The 14,424-nt window shown below is 41.7% G+C and overlaps 1 protein-coding gene across 3 annotated transcripts in view; it reads left to right on the forward strand.

The window, feature by feature from the left end:
* Positions 1 to 4,397, forward strand: part of DHX15 (DEAH-box helicase 15) — a 43,341-nt gene extending 38,944 nt beyond the window's left edge. For all 3 annotated transcript variants that reach the window (XM_021394330.1, XM_021394332.1, XM_021394331.1), the window contains exon 14: positions 58 to 4,397. In XM_021394330.1, coding sequence (XP_021250005.1) covers positions 58 to 175 — 118 coding nt within the window. In that variant the 3' untranslated portion in view covers positions 176 to 4,397. The remainder of the gene's footprint in view (positions 1 to 57) is intronic.

The following is a 14,424-nucleotide window of genomic DNA, read 5'->3' on the forward strand; positions in this document are numbered from 1 at the left end:
GTATAGGATGCATCTTAAAGCTGGAGTATTAGTAATTAATTTTTCCTTTTTTGACAGGCTGGTGAAAATTGCCCCTCAATATTATGACATGAGCAATTTTCCACAGTGTGAAGCAAAGAGACAGTTGGATCGCATCATTGCCAAACTTCAGTCCAAGGAATACTCGCAGTACTGAATTTATGCTTTGAACTGAAGTTATTCAGAGGACAGCTTTAAAAGATGAATGGATTCAAAGTTCAAGTTGTGCTCTTCACTTTGGTTCAATAATGGCCTTTTATTTGAAAGCTTTTTAATTTTTCTTTACAGTAAATATTCCATTCTGATTTCATAAATTAAACATTTATGCCTCCCTTTTGTGTTGACACTGTAGCTCATACTGGAAAAGCTGATCAATGTTTTGCAGTTTATTGAAAGTAGTTCTATATATAACAATGTTATAAGCATTTCTTTAGAAATGGTTGAAAATGCTTCTAAAAATGTGATTATCGACCATGGTATGCATGATCGTTGTAATTGTTGACATTCCTTTTAGAAGTTGTGAAATGTTACAACTTGTGCTTATGTAGACACAACCTTCAGCTTCAGTACAAAGGTACTGACTTCAATAAAGTCTATTTATACTAATTTTGTGCCCACAGTATGTCAGTATTCAATTGTTTTGATGGAAATGTGAGAAACCATTTAGTCTCATTAAACTGTTGTTTTATTGACATGGCAGTAGTATAATATTAAAAAGCACAGATGCTTGAGCAGCAGAATGATGGTGGCATCAATATACTACATGAAGTGTTAATCCCTTGCAAACTCCTTTAAGTTATGTAGAGAATCTTTACAAAGTGAATATTTTGCATGCATGCAAATTTCATTGGAGAACGCTTTCTTGAAGCATTCCCGGATGTTTCCAGGGCAGAACTGTGGTAGTACGTCCTGTAAAGTGAAGCATCTGTGGCTAGTTGGAACTTACCCTACCAGGAAGCATTCAGGTACCATTTTAGATTAACACAAATAATACCATAAGCCACGCTGTAGTCAAATTAAATCTCAGTATTGTCATTTTATGCTGATATTTAGTGAAATACAACTTGACGGCATTTTCAAGATAGGAAGGTAATTTCATGGGGAATTTTACTTAGTAGGATTTAATACTTGGTCAGATTTTGAGGTTTTTTTCCTTCCCTGGAATATGACATTTGAGATTCAGTTCTTCTGGCAAAGAGAAGCTGGAGCATCTCTTGCCAGAATAGGTTCCCCTAGAGTGGGAGTTGTTGTCGCTTCCAGCATGAGTTTTTTTGTGTCATGCTTTAAGGCATGTTGTGCTTGGAGATTTGGCAACCAACCTCAGTTATGCTACTGGAAGACTGATCTTAAGCCACAGGTGTATCCTATGTAAATTGTAGTTTAAACACTTGGCTACAAGATTACTTGGAATCGAGTAATTTCAGGATTCTCTTCTAATTCCAACTTTTTTTTTTAAATGCAATTTGGTGGAGAGTAAGTAGAGATTCTGTGAAAACTCTCTTTAGCAATGGAAACGGTATTGTAAAGAGAAGCATGTCTGAAGGTGAAGTTGATTGAATTTATAGTACACAGTGGGACTTGTGAGTCTTCCCCGAGCTCAGTAACAAAGTGAGGGATGAGGGGATTTGGGATTTCCCCCACTGGAGGAATGCTGAAATTGGCCTGGTCTTGTTCGTGGGCTTCCCCGCTCTGAGAAATAACTGAGGAGATAGATTGGCTGTTTATAAAAGTTGAGCTGAAAATTGTGTTCTGATTGCAGTTAAGAGTTCTTAAATTAAAGACAGATGGTCTGAACAACTAAAGCTTTGATTTCAAAATTGTACTCCTAAACATATTACTTTACGAAGTTCTGCTCTAGAGTAATTCTTAAGTTCAGTACATGGTGTTTCATAATTCCTTTGTCCTTCAGGGGAAGGGAAATGTGGGATGCTGAAAAATGGCTGCCCTCAGGTAAGAGTTTCTCTAGTATTTCTGTGCAGCCTTCAGCTAAATGGTGTAGAACCACCTCCTGTGAAACTTTTCCTAGGTATGGAGAGGTCCACAAACAGAGCCAGTTCTCAGCGTGAAATCCCTTGAGGACCCCAGAACCAGCTGGTATAAGTTGCAGTAGATTTGGTGCTTGATCTGGGGAGCAGATGGGTATGGCTGTGACTGGAACTTGACACTGGAGAAACTTGGGCTTTTTTTTCCTTTTTAAATTGTCTTTTTAAATTGTCATGTCAATTTAGCTTGTTTGTGAGTATGACAGTCAACCTGGGATCTTTCATTCCTCTGCATCCTTGCTATTGGGAATGCAAGTACTACTGGCCAGATTAATGTCCTCTGACAGCTGTGCAGCCCTGCCATCTTCCAATTAAGTCAGTGACACCTGTGCAATCCACCTGAAGGCTCTGGGGTGCACCGGTGTCATTGGCTTAATTGGAAGGCTGTCGGGTTTCACAGCTGTCACTGGGGACAGAGGAGGCCAAATTCTCTCTTCCCTCTTGGCAGTTGGAATGCATGCGATGGGAATTAGCTTGGCTGTTGAAACCTCTCTGGAATCTGTGGGCTAGCGGTTCGAGAAGATGCTGATGCTCAGGCATCTTGGGAATCTGGTGAACTTGATACGTTTGTGTGTGTCGTCGTGATTCCTTGGAAACGCTTTTCTCGGTGAAGAACTGCCATTCAGAACATTTGCAGTACTTGAGTTAGGGCTGAAGAGTTTTCTCGCATAGCATTACATGTGTTAACATGGACCGTGGAGGGTGAAATGGTGGCAGGGTTGGAGTGGGAAAGCTCACTGTCCTACTGTGGACATCGTGCTCCCGCGTTTTACTGCGCAGTACTGATGTGTGGTTTGGTTTTTTAAACAAGAAAGCATGTAAGGATTCAGGGCGGTAACAGGTAGACACGCTGAAATCACTGTGGACGTGAGTTACTGCAGACCTCATTTAGAAGTAGTTTTAGAGCTGTGTAGCTTGTGGGAAGGGGACATCTAATAAGTAGCCTTCTGTGAAAGAGTAATGGAAGGTACAACGTGACTTGCCAGGTGTTATCTAGGTCCTAACGGAAAAGGATCCGGAACTCTCTTCTTAGCTGCTGTTATTTTAAGGATATGGTGATCACATGCAGAATAACTTTTTTTTGAGCATGGTCCTGTTTTTTCGTAAGCATTTTGAAAGCTAGAACTTCATTACCATTTTTTTTCCTGAGGGAAAAGCTGTCAGTAACGTGGCCTGGGAAAACAAAAGGAGGCAAAGGAGAGAGATCCGTTAGCCGGTCTGCTTTGTCTACAAGCACATGGAAGTCACTGTGTACTTCATGGAACAGTTGAAAGAAATTGCAGTTGGTACTCACCATAACTGTGATCTTGGCTGCTTAGATCGCAGTAAAGAGGAGAAAAGGTGGAGTTAACAAAATAGATGAGCTGTCTAATGTCAGGTGGAAATGAAGGCTCCCGTGTGCTTTTTGTGAAATACCACTGTTAACTGAAATAATTTGATTTTTTTTTAACCTCTTCAAGTTCCCTGAAGTAGCAGCAGCCCTCGGAAATGTTTGCTTGCTTTTTTTGGAACGGGACAGGTCTGTGCTGGGAAGCATCTGTGAATGACTGAAAACGCTCCGTGCTGTGGCTCTTTCTGCTGGCCAACAGAGTGAGGGATCCTGAGTAAAGCATGTTCCACTTGCAGATGCCCCTGACTAGCCTTGGCCATCTGCCGTTCTGCTGTGTTCCCTGCCTTACTAATGTCTTGTAAATTGCTTCAGAGTGTTCAGAATGCTAGGTAGGGTGTCAGTGCATTTCAGCGTGCTGCAGCCTACTGTAGGGAGCTGGATGTAGCTGGGGGCTGGACTAGGTGATCTCCAGAGCTCCCTGCCAACCCCTGCTGTTCTGCGGTGCTGTGAAGAATTGCTCCATGAGGATTAGTTGGCTATCATCTGCTTTGGAACAATCTGAAAGGAAAAGCAATGCTTGCTTTATTTACACTGATGTTTTCCCAGAGGAATTGTGTTCGTTTGGGTTTTTTTTTTTGGAAATGCATGGTTTGTATAAAATGAATATTTATACTGCAGGAGTTTTTTTTAATGTATTAGGTAGTACAGTAGTACTAAATCAAAGTATATATATTTTTAAAGAGGAGAGTCTACCATCTTAACAGTGCTTCTATATAATACCTTAAAGCAGCGAAGGGCTAACATCAGTGTGAGGTGATGTTTAGGTTTGTTAGGGGTAGTTACTGGTGACTGAGTATATAGAGCTGTGTTTAGGTGTGTCACTCTTAATGTTATGAATACTGTGTTTAGATTTGTAGGGATTCTGTAGCATTGAGATTTTTGTCAGAGATGGGAGTGAATGGTGAGATCATGCTTTGCTGTCTGTTATAAAAAAAAAAAAAAAAAAACAAAACAAAAACAACACCCTGAACTTTTGAGAGAGAGATCTGTAAACAGATGCAAAAGATCTGCACAGCAGTCCTGTTTGCAGGTACACAGACCTGTGAATTTGTTGTAGGTGCGCCCACTTACCGAAGGTGACGTGCTGTTGGTACGGGCCAGTTGGTGTTGGTGTGTTCTCTGATCATCCCGTCAGCTTTGCACGGCAGCAGTGCCGCAGTCGGATCAGTTCCCCGCTTTTTGGATGAAGGCTTGTGACCCCAGCCCAGCACTGGTTTGTGATGTGGTGCTTTCCATTTGCACTGCCTGCTGCGCAGTGCACACTGGAAATTTGCTCAGTCTTTGTCCTACAAAAAGCAGGTTAAGCCAAACGTGCTCGAGTATGAGCGTGTCATTTGCAAAGATACATTAACAAGAGTTAAAGGGCAAGTAGTTTTCCTTCCATCCAGTCAAGCTGAAATTACTAATTTGTAATCAGATTGCTATAATTTCCTTCATTTTCTGACAATTTAGCAATAAAAAGCCATACCATACCACGATATTAGGAAGTGTAGAGATAAATGCATGCATTTATTCACTTACTGTACTTTATTAGAAATAGTTGTTTATTTTGCCTTTAGAGTAGCAAAGGGTTTAATAATGAACATCTTTTGTAAGTATGATCTGTATCAGTACTCGACCTTTTAAAATCCTTTAATTTGGGCGCTATAGATGTGACATGAGTTATTTGAAGCAAAGAGGGAAAATGATCTACTTGGTCAACCCGGTTCGTTTTCTACTAATATGTCTTACACAGGTAGCTTTCTTTTTTTGATACACGTCCTAGAACTGTTCTGATATAAAACTGGGCATTGGTCTCCGGTAGCACAAACTTCAAATATTTTTTATCTTGAACCGAGCAGCTTTGAAACAGGATTAAACCGTCATAGGAGAGCACAAACGACGAGCTCAGACTGCCTCTAATTTTCACTGATGCATTTGAGATAAACGTTGGGCATCAAGGAGATGCCAACTTCCACTATCGAGGGATTAAACTAAGTATGGTAACAGCAGTAAAATAACATTCCTATAGCAGTGGTAATAGCTTAGTTCTGATGGTTGGAGGTGTTCTAATTTTGCAGTTTCAACTACAATGTGGCCGTTTGCAAAAACGCTGAATGTATGTCGGACAGATGATAAAATAATTCTCATTTGTATACGTCTTGGCTCTGAGTGATTCTTTACGCTTTTTCCAGCTATGAAAGCTATGCAGTCGTTATGTTGTATAGAAAAATAAAACATAGCACAAATTACTGTTGATAATAAATATTTTCTGTGGCTCTAAACACATATTACTTTGGGCTGGTCTTATTCTTTTAGCTCAAGTAGGCTCTCGCCTTCCATTTGATGTCAGTGTTTATTCTGTGAGCATGCCGCGTTCATGTTCCCGGCCTCCTGCTTCCAGCAGCACGAGCAGCGCTTGCAGCACCGAGCACTTCCAGGCTTCGCAGAGCAGAGCGTTGCTGGTGGGCCTGCTTTTCCTCCCTGCTTTCTCTCTGTCAGTATTGAGCGGCGCGATGAGATGGCTTCCGTTCGTACTACTAAGAAACACGGTCCTCACAAACGTCAGCCTTCTCGGCTTCACGACGGTGCTAGTTGTTACCGTCAACGTCTGCGTGTGATTTTAAAGATTATCAAACTAAACTCGACTTTTCAAACCTTAGAATGGTGTATTTCATTTTGCATGTTGAATAACGGGTAACTGATAAGCCTTTTTTTTTCTGGCAGGGATGGCATAGTTCTTTAAAAAAAAAAAATCAAACACCTGAATGCACTGTGAACCTTCAGTGAGTTCAGTGGAAGGCTTGCAGCTCAGTTTGTACTGTGGCAGGAGGTTAAAAGCCGTGAGTCACAGAATGTTTCTAGGAGCAGCTAGCTGTCCAGAAGGGTATTGACAGCTTTGTTCCAGTCGTCGTTCAGTTATGCAATATAATGGAAGCAGACTTAAAGTACTGCTATTTTAAAATACATTAAAAAGTCATTTAAGAGCAGGTAATAATTGCCAAGAATTTGAAACTCCAGCCATGCTGCTGAAATTGTTTGCCCTGTTTGCTGAAAAGAGTAACTTCCTTTTCTGTAAATGCATGGACAATGAACAGCTTCTCGCTATGTAAACCACTGCTAAAGAAAAGCCTGTAAGGGGAATGGAAAGAACAGTAGGAAGCGTGCTCCATTGTGGATGTTAGATCAGGGCTGCGCCTCACCAGGTATTGTTAGAAAGCTCCCCGCTGGACTCTGCTTTGTAAATCCAGATTCTCCACTCAGACGTCAGTTCTCTGCATTCTCTGGCACAGTCAAATACTGGGGTAAAAGGGAATGCAGTGGTAGAGCTGTGACTTTCTGCAGCCTAGAGAAATCCCGTTTGTTTCTGGAGATTTACGGAAAGGAAAGGGAATAGAAAAATATTCAGTTATATGAAATAGTAAAGGCCTGGTTCATCAGCCTGTTCATAGTGGTAGTCTACCATACTGTTACTTGCATTGCAATTCCCTGCAACTTTTTTTTAGGCTAATAAAGCTTAAGAGTCCAACAGTTTGTCGTCTACTGGCTCCTTCAGAGACTAACGATTAGATTTCATTAGGTACAGTGAGATTTTGTAAACTCAAATGCTTTTTTAGCAGTTTCCTGATAAATAATCTGATTTTATATATATATAAAACCTTATCAATGCAGAGCTGGCTAGACTCAGAACAGAACTTCCTTAATTAACAACAAAATTAACAGCAAATCTTTGTTCTTACTGCTTCCAAAACTTTGACTAAAAAAAAATGCAGAGAAATTCTAATTGCCTTCCATTGCATTCGCTTTAGTCTGCTCTAAGAAAAATGATTACTCTTTCCTTTGATTTTTGGATGATGTGCAACAGAAAGGATGAGCTGAAATACAGTGCCTGCTACAAAATGCCTACTTGGCCTAGGGTAGGTTTTCTCCTAGTAAGGTTTGTTTTTATTAATTGGGTCAAATAGAATGATGTCATTAACGAAATCCAAAGTTAATGATCTGTCAAATCCCTTTGAAATATCAATTATTTCTGAGGGTTTGCTGCCTCTTTGTGGTATTTTTTTGTGTAAAAAAAATGGAATTCTGTGTCGATCAAAGCTTTTCTTGGGATTGTGCAAAAGACAGTCAAATGAAATTTCACTGCATTTCACAGTGTGCAGCTGGGAGCCTGTTGTCTCCTTTCCTCTGCGTTCCCCACCACGCAGCACGTAGTGCCAGACAGTCACATGTTTTTTTCATGTTTGTAATATACTTGTGATGATGAGGTGCTACTGCTTTATCAGTAAGCTTTGAATAAAGGACAGTGGAGTCCCCTACCTTCTTCATTATCTGGGCGATGACGAGATCTCATCGCATCTTTCTATACATTCCTTCTTAGATGACATCTTTACTGTGATTGATAAAATAGTGGTGATTTTACTCAGTTTAAATCACTCACTCGCTATTTCACTACTGACCAGAACGTACCCAGGAGCAGGAAGACTATCTGTGGGCTTTTCCTTGGAAGTAGATCCTCACGTTGATTAGTTACTTGATGCAGTTGCTATATAACATTTGTTACTTCACAGAGCAATCACAGAAATGTAATTTTGGGGGAGTTATATAGGGCTTTAGTAATTTCTTTACATTGTTAATTGGCGGTGAGACTATCAAAAGTTATGAACTAGCTCGTACATTCATGCCTGCTTACATTTGAATGACACATATTCACTTGGCTGTTATTTATAATTTTGAGGGTATTGAACTGTTGAAGATTACTCATGTTGAAAAGCTGCTGGAAGGCCTTAACTAGGAATTAAATTATCGTAGTGGCTTCATTTTATAGCAGTCTCATTGAAAATATCTTGCTTGCAGGACAATCAAACTCATCAGTGTTCTGCTCTTCCACTTCAGTAGACAAAGTTTTAATCAGTGGCGCACTTGATCTTGCAGAAATCAAGGAAAATAATTTCCTGCACTTCTGAGATGAGCAAAAATTCATGTAATCTAGCTTTTAGACTTGTGGCAGATTTATTTATTTTTATTATTTTCTTTTGAAATTCTTTTTGAATTACCAGTGTTACTTCATTCAGTTGCCTATTTCGTGTAACTTCAATTATCAAGATGACCCAGTGGTTAGATGGAATTAGCTCACGGATGAAGAGCAGGCCACTGTAGCTAAACTCAAGCTACAGGCAGACAATAGACATCGTGAGATAAAAACATTCTGGAAAATGTACACTTTTCTCTGAAGTTGTTTCTTTGCAGTTGGTCGTGACGTTGAGATGGCTTTAGAGAACTTTGTTATGAATTTCTGATGGTCTCACACAGCAGCTTTTACAAAAAAAATACTTACCTGTTGTCCTCTTTTTTTCTTGGAGATGGCAGTCTCAGTAGCCAGTTATCTTCAGTCATCTCTTCATCTTTTTTGTGTATGCAGTCTTCACCATCTAACAAACTTGTAAGAAAGAGCTACATTGCCATTCTGAAGCTTATCTTCCAGGAGCTTAAGAGCCTGGATTTGGATCTGGGATGAAGAACGCAAGCATCAAAGCCAATGCCAGTGTTTCTTTGGTGCAACTGTAAGGGTGCAGGAGCAATACGAGACTGTGTAACAAATGGGAACAGTGATAATCATCCATAATCTTAACTGGAAGGAGCGTTTCTTCAACCATTTCTTCTCTTGCCATGTGCAGCAAAAGCTCCAACACAATGCTACTGCCTTTTGGTGACAGGAGGAACAAGCAGGTATCAGTCACAATTTAGTGCACTATCTGAAAGTATTCAGATATTACAGTGAAGTATGCAACCTTAAGACGTATATTGGACATAGCAGAACTTTAGAAAAGCTGGTTCTGATAAATTCCTACACCATCATTCAGTATTCACTGACTACTAAGTATCCATTTGCTGTATTTTGATCAATGGAAATCAATTTTGGGGCGTCCCTCTATGCAATTTTCTTTCAGCTGCTCTGCAGAACCTTTTATTTGCAAAATGGTGGCATGCAATTGAAGTTTGGGAGCATTGTTTGGGGTACTTTATAAAAGTTCAATTCTGATTAATCATAATGTGTTGCCATGCTGCTGGAAAATCTACACACGCACTTCTTGTAGTTATGATGACTCTAATGTGTGGAAGCTGTGCTGGGAACTCAGTCTCTTAGGTAACTTGGCACTCAGATGACTTGCCATGTGAAGGTGGGAAAAAAAAAAAAGGCTCATCAATTTTAGCTAGGATACTGTGAGAAGCCAATGAAAGAAAACAGAACACTGAAGTGATGTTGAGAAAGTGACCATGCTGGTTGTGTTCTCATCCACCGCTGGTTTCATTCACAGTTATGCCAAGTTTTACATTTTTGTGCAATAGACAGCATTTATCTTGACGTTAAATACAAACCTAAAGATTCTGGAACCTCCACTTACTTCTGCTGTAAGTCAGTTTTTGCTCCTCTGGAGCTAATTGCTTTTATAAACATTGTCTAACCACGTTGCTTGACTTTTCCAAGGGTCTGGAGCTTAAACTGTTGATCTCCTCAAACATTAAACGGACGTAATACCTAGCTCCAGAAGTGTTCATAAAGCAAAATGAAATAATTTGATGGAAGGTGCTAAGGAAGCTTTAAAGTATTAGCCCTAATTGAAAACCTATCAGTAGACTTTTAAAGCCTTCCCTCTTCAATTTTTATGGACTGTCTTAATTGACTTTAAAAGGCTTTTATTGCATTTATGAACAGGCTAAGCAGAAATATTCTTTTATTCATCTGCAAATAAGATACAGGACAGCTGCTAACTTTATTTTAGAATACCTGGTATTATTAAGCATTTGCCCTGTAAGAAGAGATTTTCAACTAATGAAATCTAGTAAAGTTATGTGTGTCTGCCAATGGGGGAAAAAAAAAGTGAGGGTGGTGGATAAAAAAGAATGGTACCCATAAATCATTTTGAAGTGTTTGCAATTACAAGCTTTAAAAAAATAGTGGGAACCACAGCACTCAGTTTAAATGCTGCGCTGATTGCTGGAGGGTCACTAAACTAAACTAAACACGTGCAGCCATGGAACATCGCTTGTGCTGTGGAACTTCCATTTAGAGGCTACAACTGTGTCGAATCCTCATCTCCTTGGGACTGCTCTGTTACGAATCTGTCTGTTTATACAGAACGTGGAAGTTGAAGATGAATGTCTTTTCTATCTCAAATTCACTATATGCTTCTCAAGCCAAAGACCTCCAGAAGCCTTCTTTCTCAGGGAATTTCTCAAGAGATCACAGCATACAGAAAAGAAATGTGCATTCCTGACGTTCCAGCTTTTGCCCACAGCAATGTGGTGCACTTAATCTTTGAAGGGTCTCTCCCAAAACCTGGCACTTGGCGATACTGGATTGGTGGCTCAGGCAGCAGTCCCTGGCCGTGGCCTTGTCTCTGTGCCGAGGCTCAGGGAAAGGACGTGCTGCCCGTGGGACGCAGGGCCAGCCTCGCTTCCAGAGTTTCACCTGATTGACCTTATTTCTATAACAGACTTTTCAGGTAAACAAACAAACAACTTTTTAATTATTTAATACACTTCGAAAGAATTTAGAGTTTTAAGCTGAGAGCAAAAAGTGGAAGCAAAAAGCAAACAAGATGAAATTTGGTACTTAACAACTGTACTTAACAAGCTGTCTCTCTAGCTGCTTTGATCTCTTTACCTAGAAGTGCTCCAGCACATCTTAACTGCAGGTTTCAGTGTTAACGCTGCGTGTGTCTCTGGAAAGGCTGGACTAATTTTCTGTTTCACCTGTGCCAGGCCTCTTTCTATGAACACAGATGGGGTATTAATGGTTATCCTGAGATGAGTTTTGTTATTCGAACGTTTCCTGGATTTTCGCTTTTCCTCCGCCTGACATCAATCCATTTGCTACAGTTCCTTAAAACAGTTCATTCTATTTTATCTCCACTCCTGCCCACAGGAACTCAGTACCTTCTATATGGAGCTGCTAACATACTGGGACATTAGGCACTGGCTTTTCGTAGATTTCATTTTTAATTTTGTGTCTTTATCAATGTTGTGCAGGGGCCGTGCAAACTTGGTAAAGGTGGCAGCCAGGTTGCTTCCTCCACAAATATGGTCACTTTAGGAAATTCCAGCATCACACTGGGACTGTCACTGATGGCAAATGAACAATTTAAATTCAGCATCCCACTTGTCAAGTTTTGTTACACCTCAACCATTACATAACAAAGTGCTGCTTTTCTTCTACGGTCTTTGTATTTTACCATTTGTTCTCTATAACTGTGATTACAAAATCCAAGTTAAAATGGTAAATATTGTGTTCACTGCTCTTAAAGAGACCCACTTTACTGACTTGTCCTACTGACTTGTCCTGATGGAAAGTGACTGCACTCATGCTGTTTCCAGCATCTTCTGATGGAGGTGGAGGAGAAAGAAGTAGTAGGCACTGTTGGAAAAGATGTACCAGATCCAATACTGGAGTGCAATGCCATTCTTATGGGTTCTGTTATTTCAGTTCTGCTTTGCTTGCTTGCTGAAGCACACGTCCATCTCTCTATCTGAATAAAACCTTGGCTTATGGGAAAAAAACATTTAACAGAAAACATGTTGAATAGCCTTCTACAGAGTGTCCCAATATTTTCAAGGAGTTCTCATAAACTTTTTTCCTGTAGTTTGAAAGATAACTGAAATATGTATTTATTTTGGAAAAGCTTTTTGTTTAAACAGAGGTTTTAAACCTCACTACAGTTAACTTCTTTCTGACTGTCATTCTATTTAGTCATTGGAAAGGATGGAAATTACATTTGGTTACACATCTGTAGCAATAGAAGTAGCATACGTTTTTTTGCTTCATCGCCAACATCACAATAACACTGATGTTAGCATACTACATCATGCAGTAGACAGACTATTGGCTACTTCAGTAATGTCTGTCTAACAACATCTACGAATGGCCTGTAGGAGCAATATGCAATGCTATAAATAAGTTTTCATATCTTGTTTTGCTTCCAGCAGAACCATGTTCTACATAACTCGGAATAGGGTTCTGAGCAGTCTGCAGTTAGCAGAGCCAACAGCTACAGTGCTATTAGGAGATCACCGATCAATTAGATCACCAGGCAATTAAGCTAATCCTCCTGCTCCTGCAGGGGCAACTCTGATGAACTTCAAATGAAGAATTTTGAGCCAGAGCACATGGTTAACAGCAGGCTGAGGAACAACGCTGGAAGGAAAAAGACAGGAAAACCACCAAACGTTTAAGAAACCATAATCTTTTTTGAGGCTTTGAATGAACACTGTTGGAAAGGAGAGAGTATGCCTCTGTCGCTGGAGGGAGTAAATGCCACCTACTGAAGTGAATGAAAAGATCCGGTATTAGCAAAAAAAACCACCCAAACCAACAACAGAAAAACTTTTCCACGGGTAGGAGCTTTGCTTCAAATGATGGAATTCTAGAGCACAGATGCAGGTTGGAATGCACTAAGACTTAAAGCGAAGATGAAATACGCGATGTGAAGTTCCTCAGCATTTTAGAATCCAGATTCTTTGACCACTGACCCCTCTGAAGGAAGAGAGGGAAACAGCTCAAGAAGGATGGGGAAAGCCTTAATTGCTGCTGTCTGGAAGGCTGAAATCTACTGTTAAACCCCGTGAAGCTTTGTGGGCCACTGATGAGCAGCCTTGGCAGGCTGAGATATCTCAAGGACAATACTGAAGCAGTTTGAGAAACAAATTACTGTGGATAAGGTGAATGCCTTGTCCCGTCCTCTGCTGCTGGGAACCTTTCCACTTTATGTGGTTTTGGGCAGCTTAAAAGGCTCTGTGACCTGCTATGGAACAGAGCTGCCTGTCACAAAGGTTTCTCTGGTTAATAACTGGTGTTACTGGCTTAGCCGTTATCCAAAGTTGTCTCGCATCATGATGCTGAGGTTCCATTACATTCTGCTATGCCTCATAGTATTCCATGTTCATGACTCCTTTGGAGACTGATGTGAAGAAAACAAGATTTCCTCAGCACTCAGAAGGGTCCAGGGATCCCATGGGTATTTCCAAGTGGTGGTTTCATCCCTAAGACTCTGTTGTGGGAGGGGGACACGTCAGTAGGCAAGTGGCAGGAACCTGCCCTGACCTTCCCCATTGCTGGCTGAGGGCTTCCGAGTGCTGCTCAGCAAACTGCCGGCCTGCTGTGGAATTATGGTTGGAAAGCAAAAACATGGAGAGGAGAAGAACGAGGAGGAGCTTAGAAATATCTGGAGTGCAGGAGTCAAGAGGATGGGGCTCTTTAAGTGATGCCTAGCAAGAAAACAAGGAGCAATGGGCACAAACTGGAACACAGAAAGTTCCATACGACGTGAGGGAAAACTTCTTTCCTGTGGGGGTGACAGAGCGCTGGAACAGGCTGCCCGGAGAGGCTGTCGAGTCTCCGTCTCTGGAGATATTAAAAACACGCCCGGACGCTTTTCCGTGCAACCTTCTGTAGAGAACCTGCTTTAGCAGGGGGTTGGCCTGGGCATCTGCAGAGGTCCCTTCCAATCCCTGTGATCTTGTGATTCTGTAATATTATTTTTACGGCAAACGCATTACTATATGAAAGATGCTAATTATCCTGTGAAAAAGTACAACTACATTATCTCCTTTCCCCTTGCAGCTACCTGCTTTCCCGACAGCAGCATCAGCAGCGAGGAAGACGTCCCAGCTGCCGGAGCACCGCGCGGTGCGGTCGGAGCGGGGAAGGCCCGCGCTGCCCCCACCTGCTGCTGCCCGGCGGCCCCGCTGCGCCGGACCCGCGCCGCGAGCGCTCGGCCGCCGGCTTCAGCTCTCGGCGCCGCTCCGACAGCCGCGGGTGCACGCACGCGGCCGCCCGCGGGACGCCCCGCTGCTCCCGGCGCCGCTCCCACGCGCGAGAGAGACAAACCAAAAGCGATCCCCGCGCTCCAGAGCCGCTCGCCGAGGGGATGCCCCGGGGCAGAGCGAGACGCGGGCCGGGCCTCGGGGCCCCAACTTTTCGGGGGCGGGGCGGGGGGG

The sequence above is a fragment of the Numida meleagris genome, chromosome 4 (assembly GCF_002078875.1).
Source record: "Numida meleagris isolate 19003 breed g44 Domestic line chromosome 4, NumMel1.0, whole genome shotgun sequence".
Lineage (NCBI taxonomy): Eukaryota > Metazoa > Chordata > Aves > Galliformes > Numididae > Numida > Numida meleagris.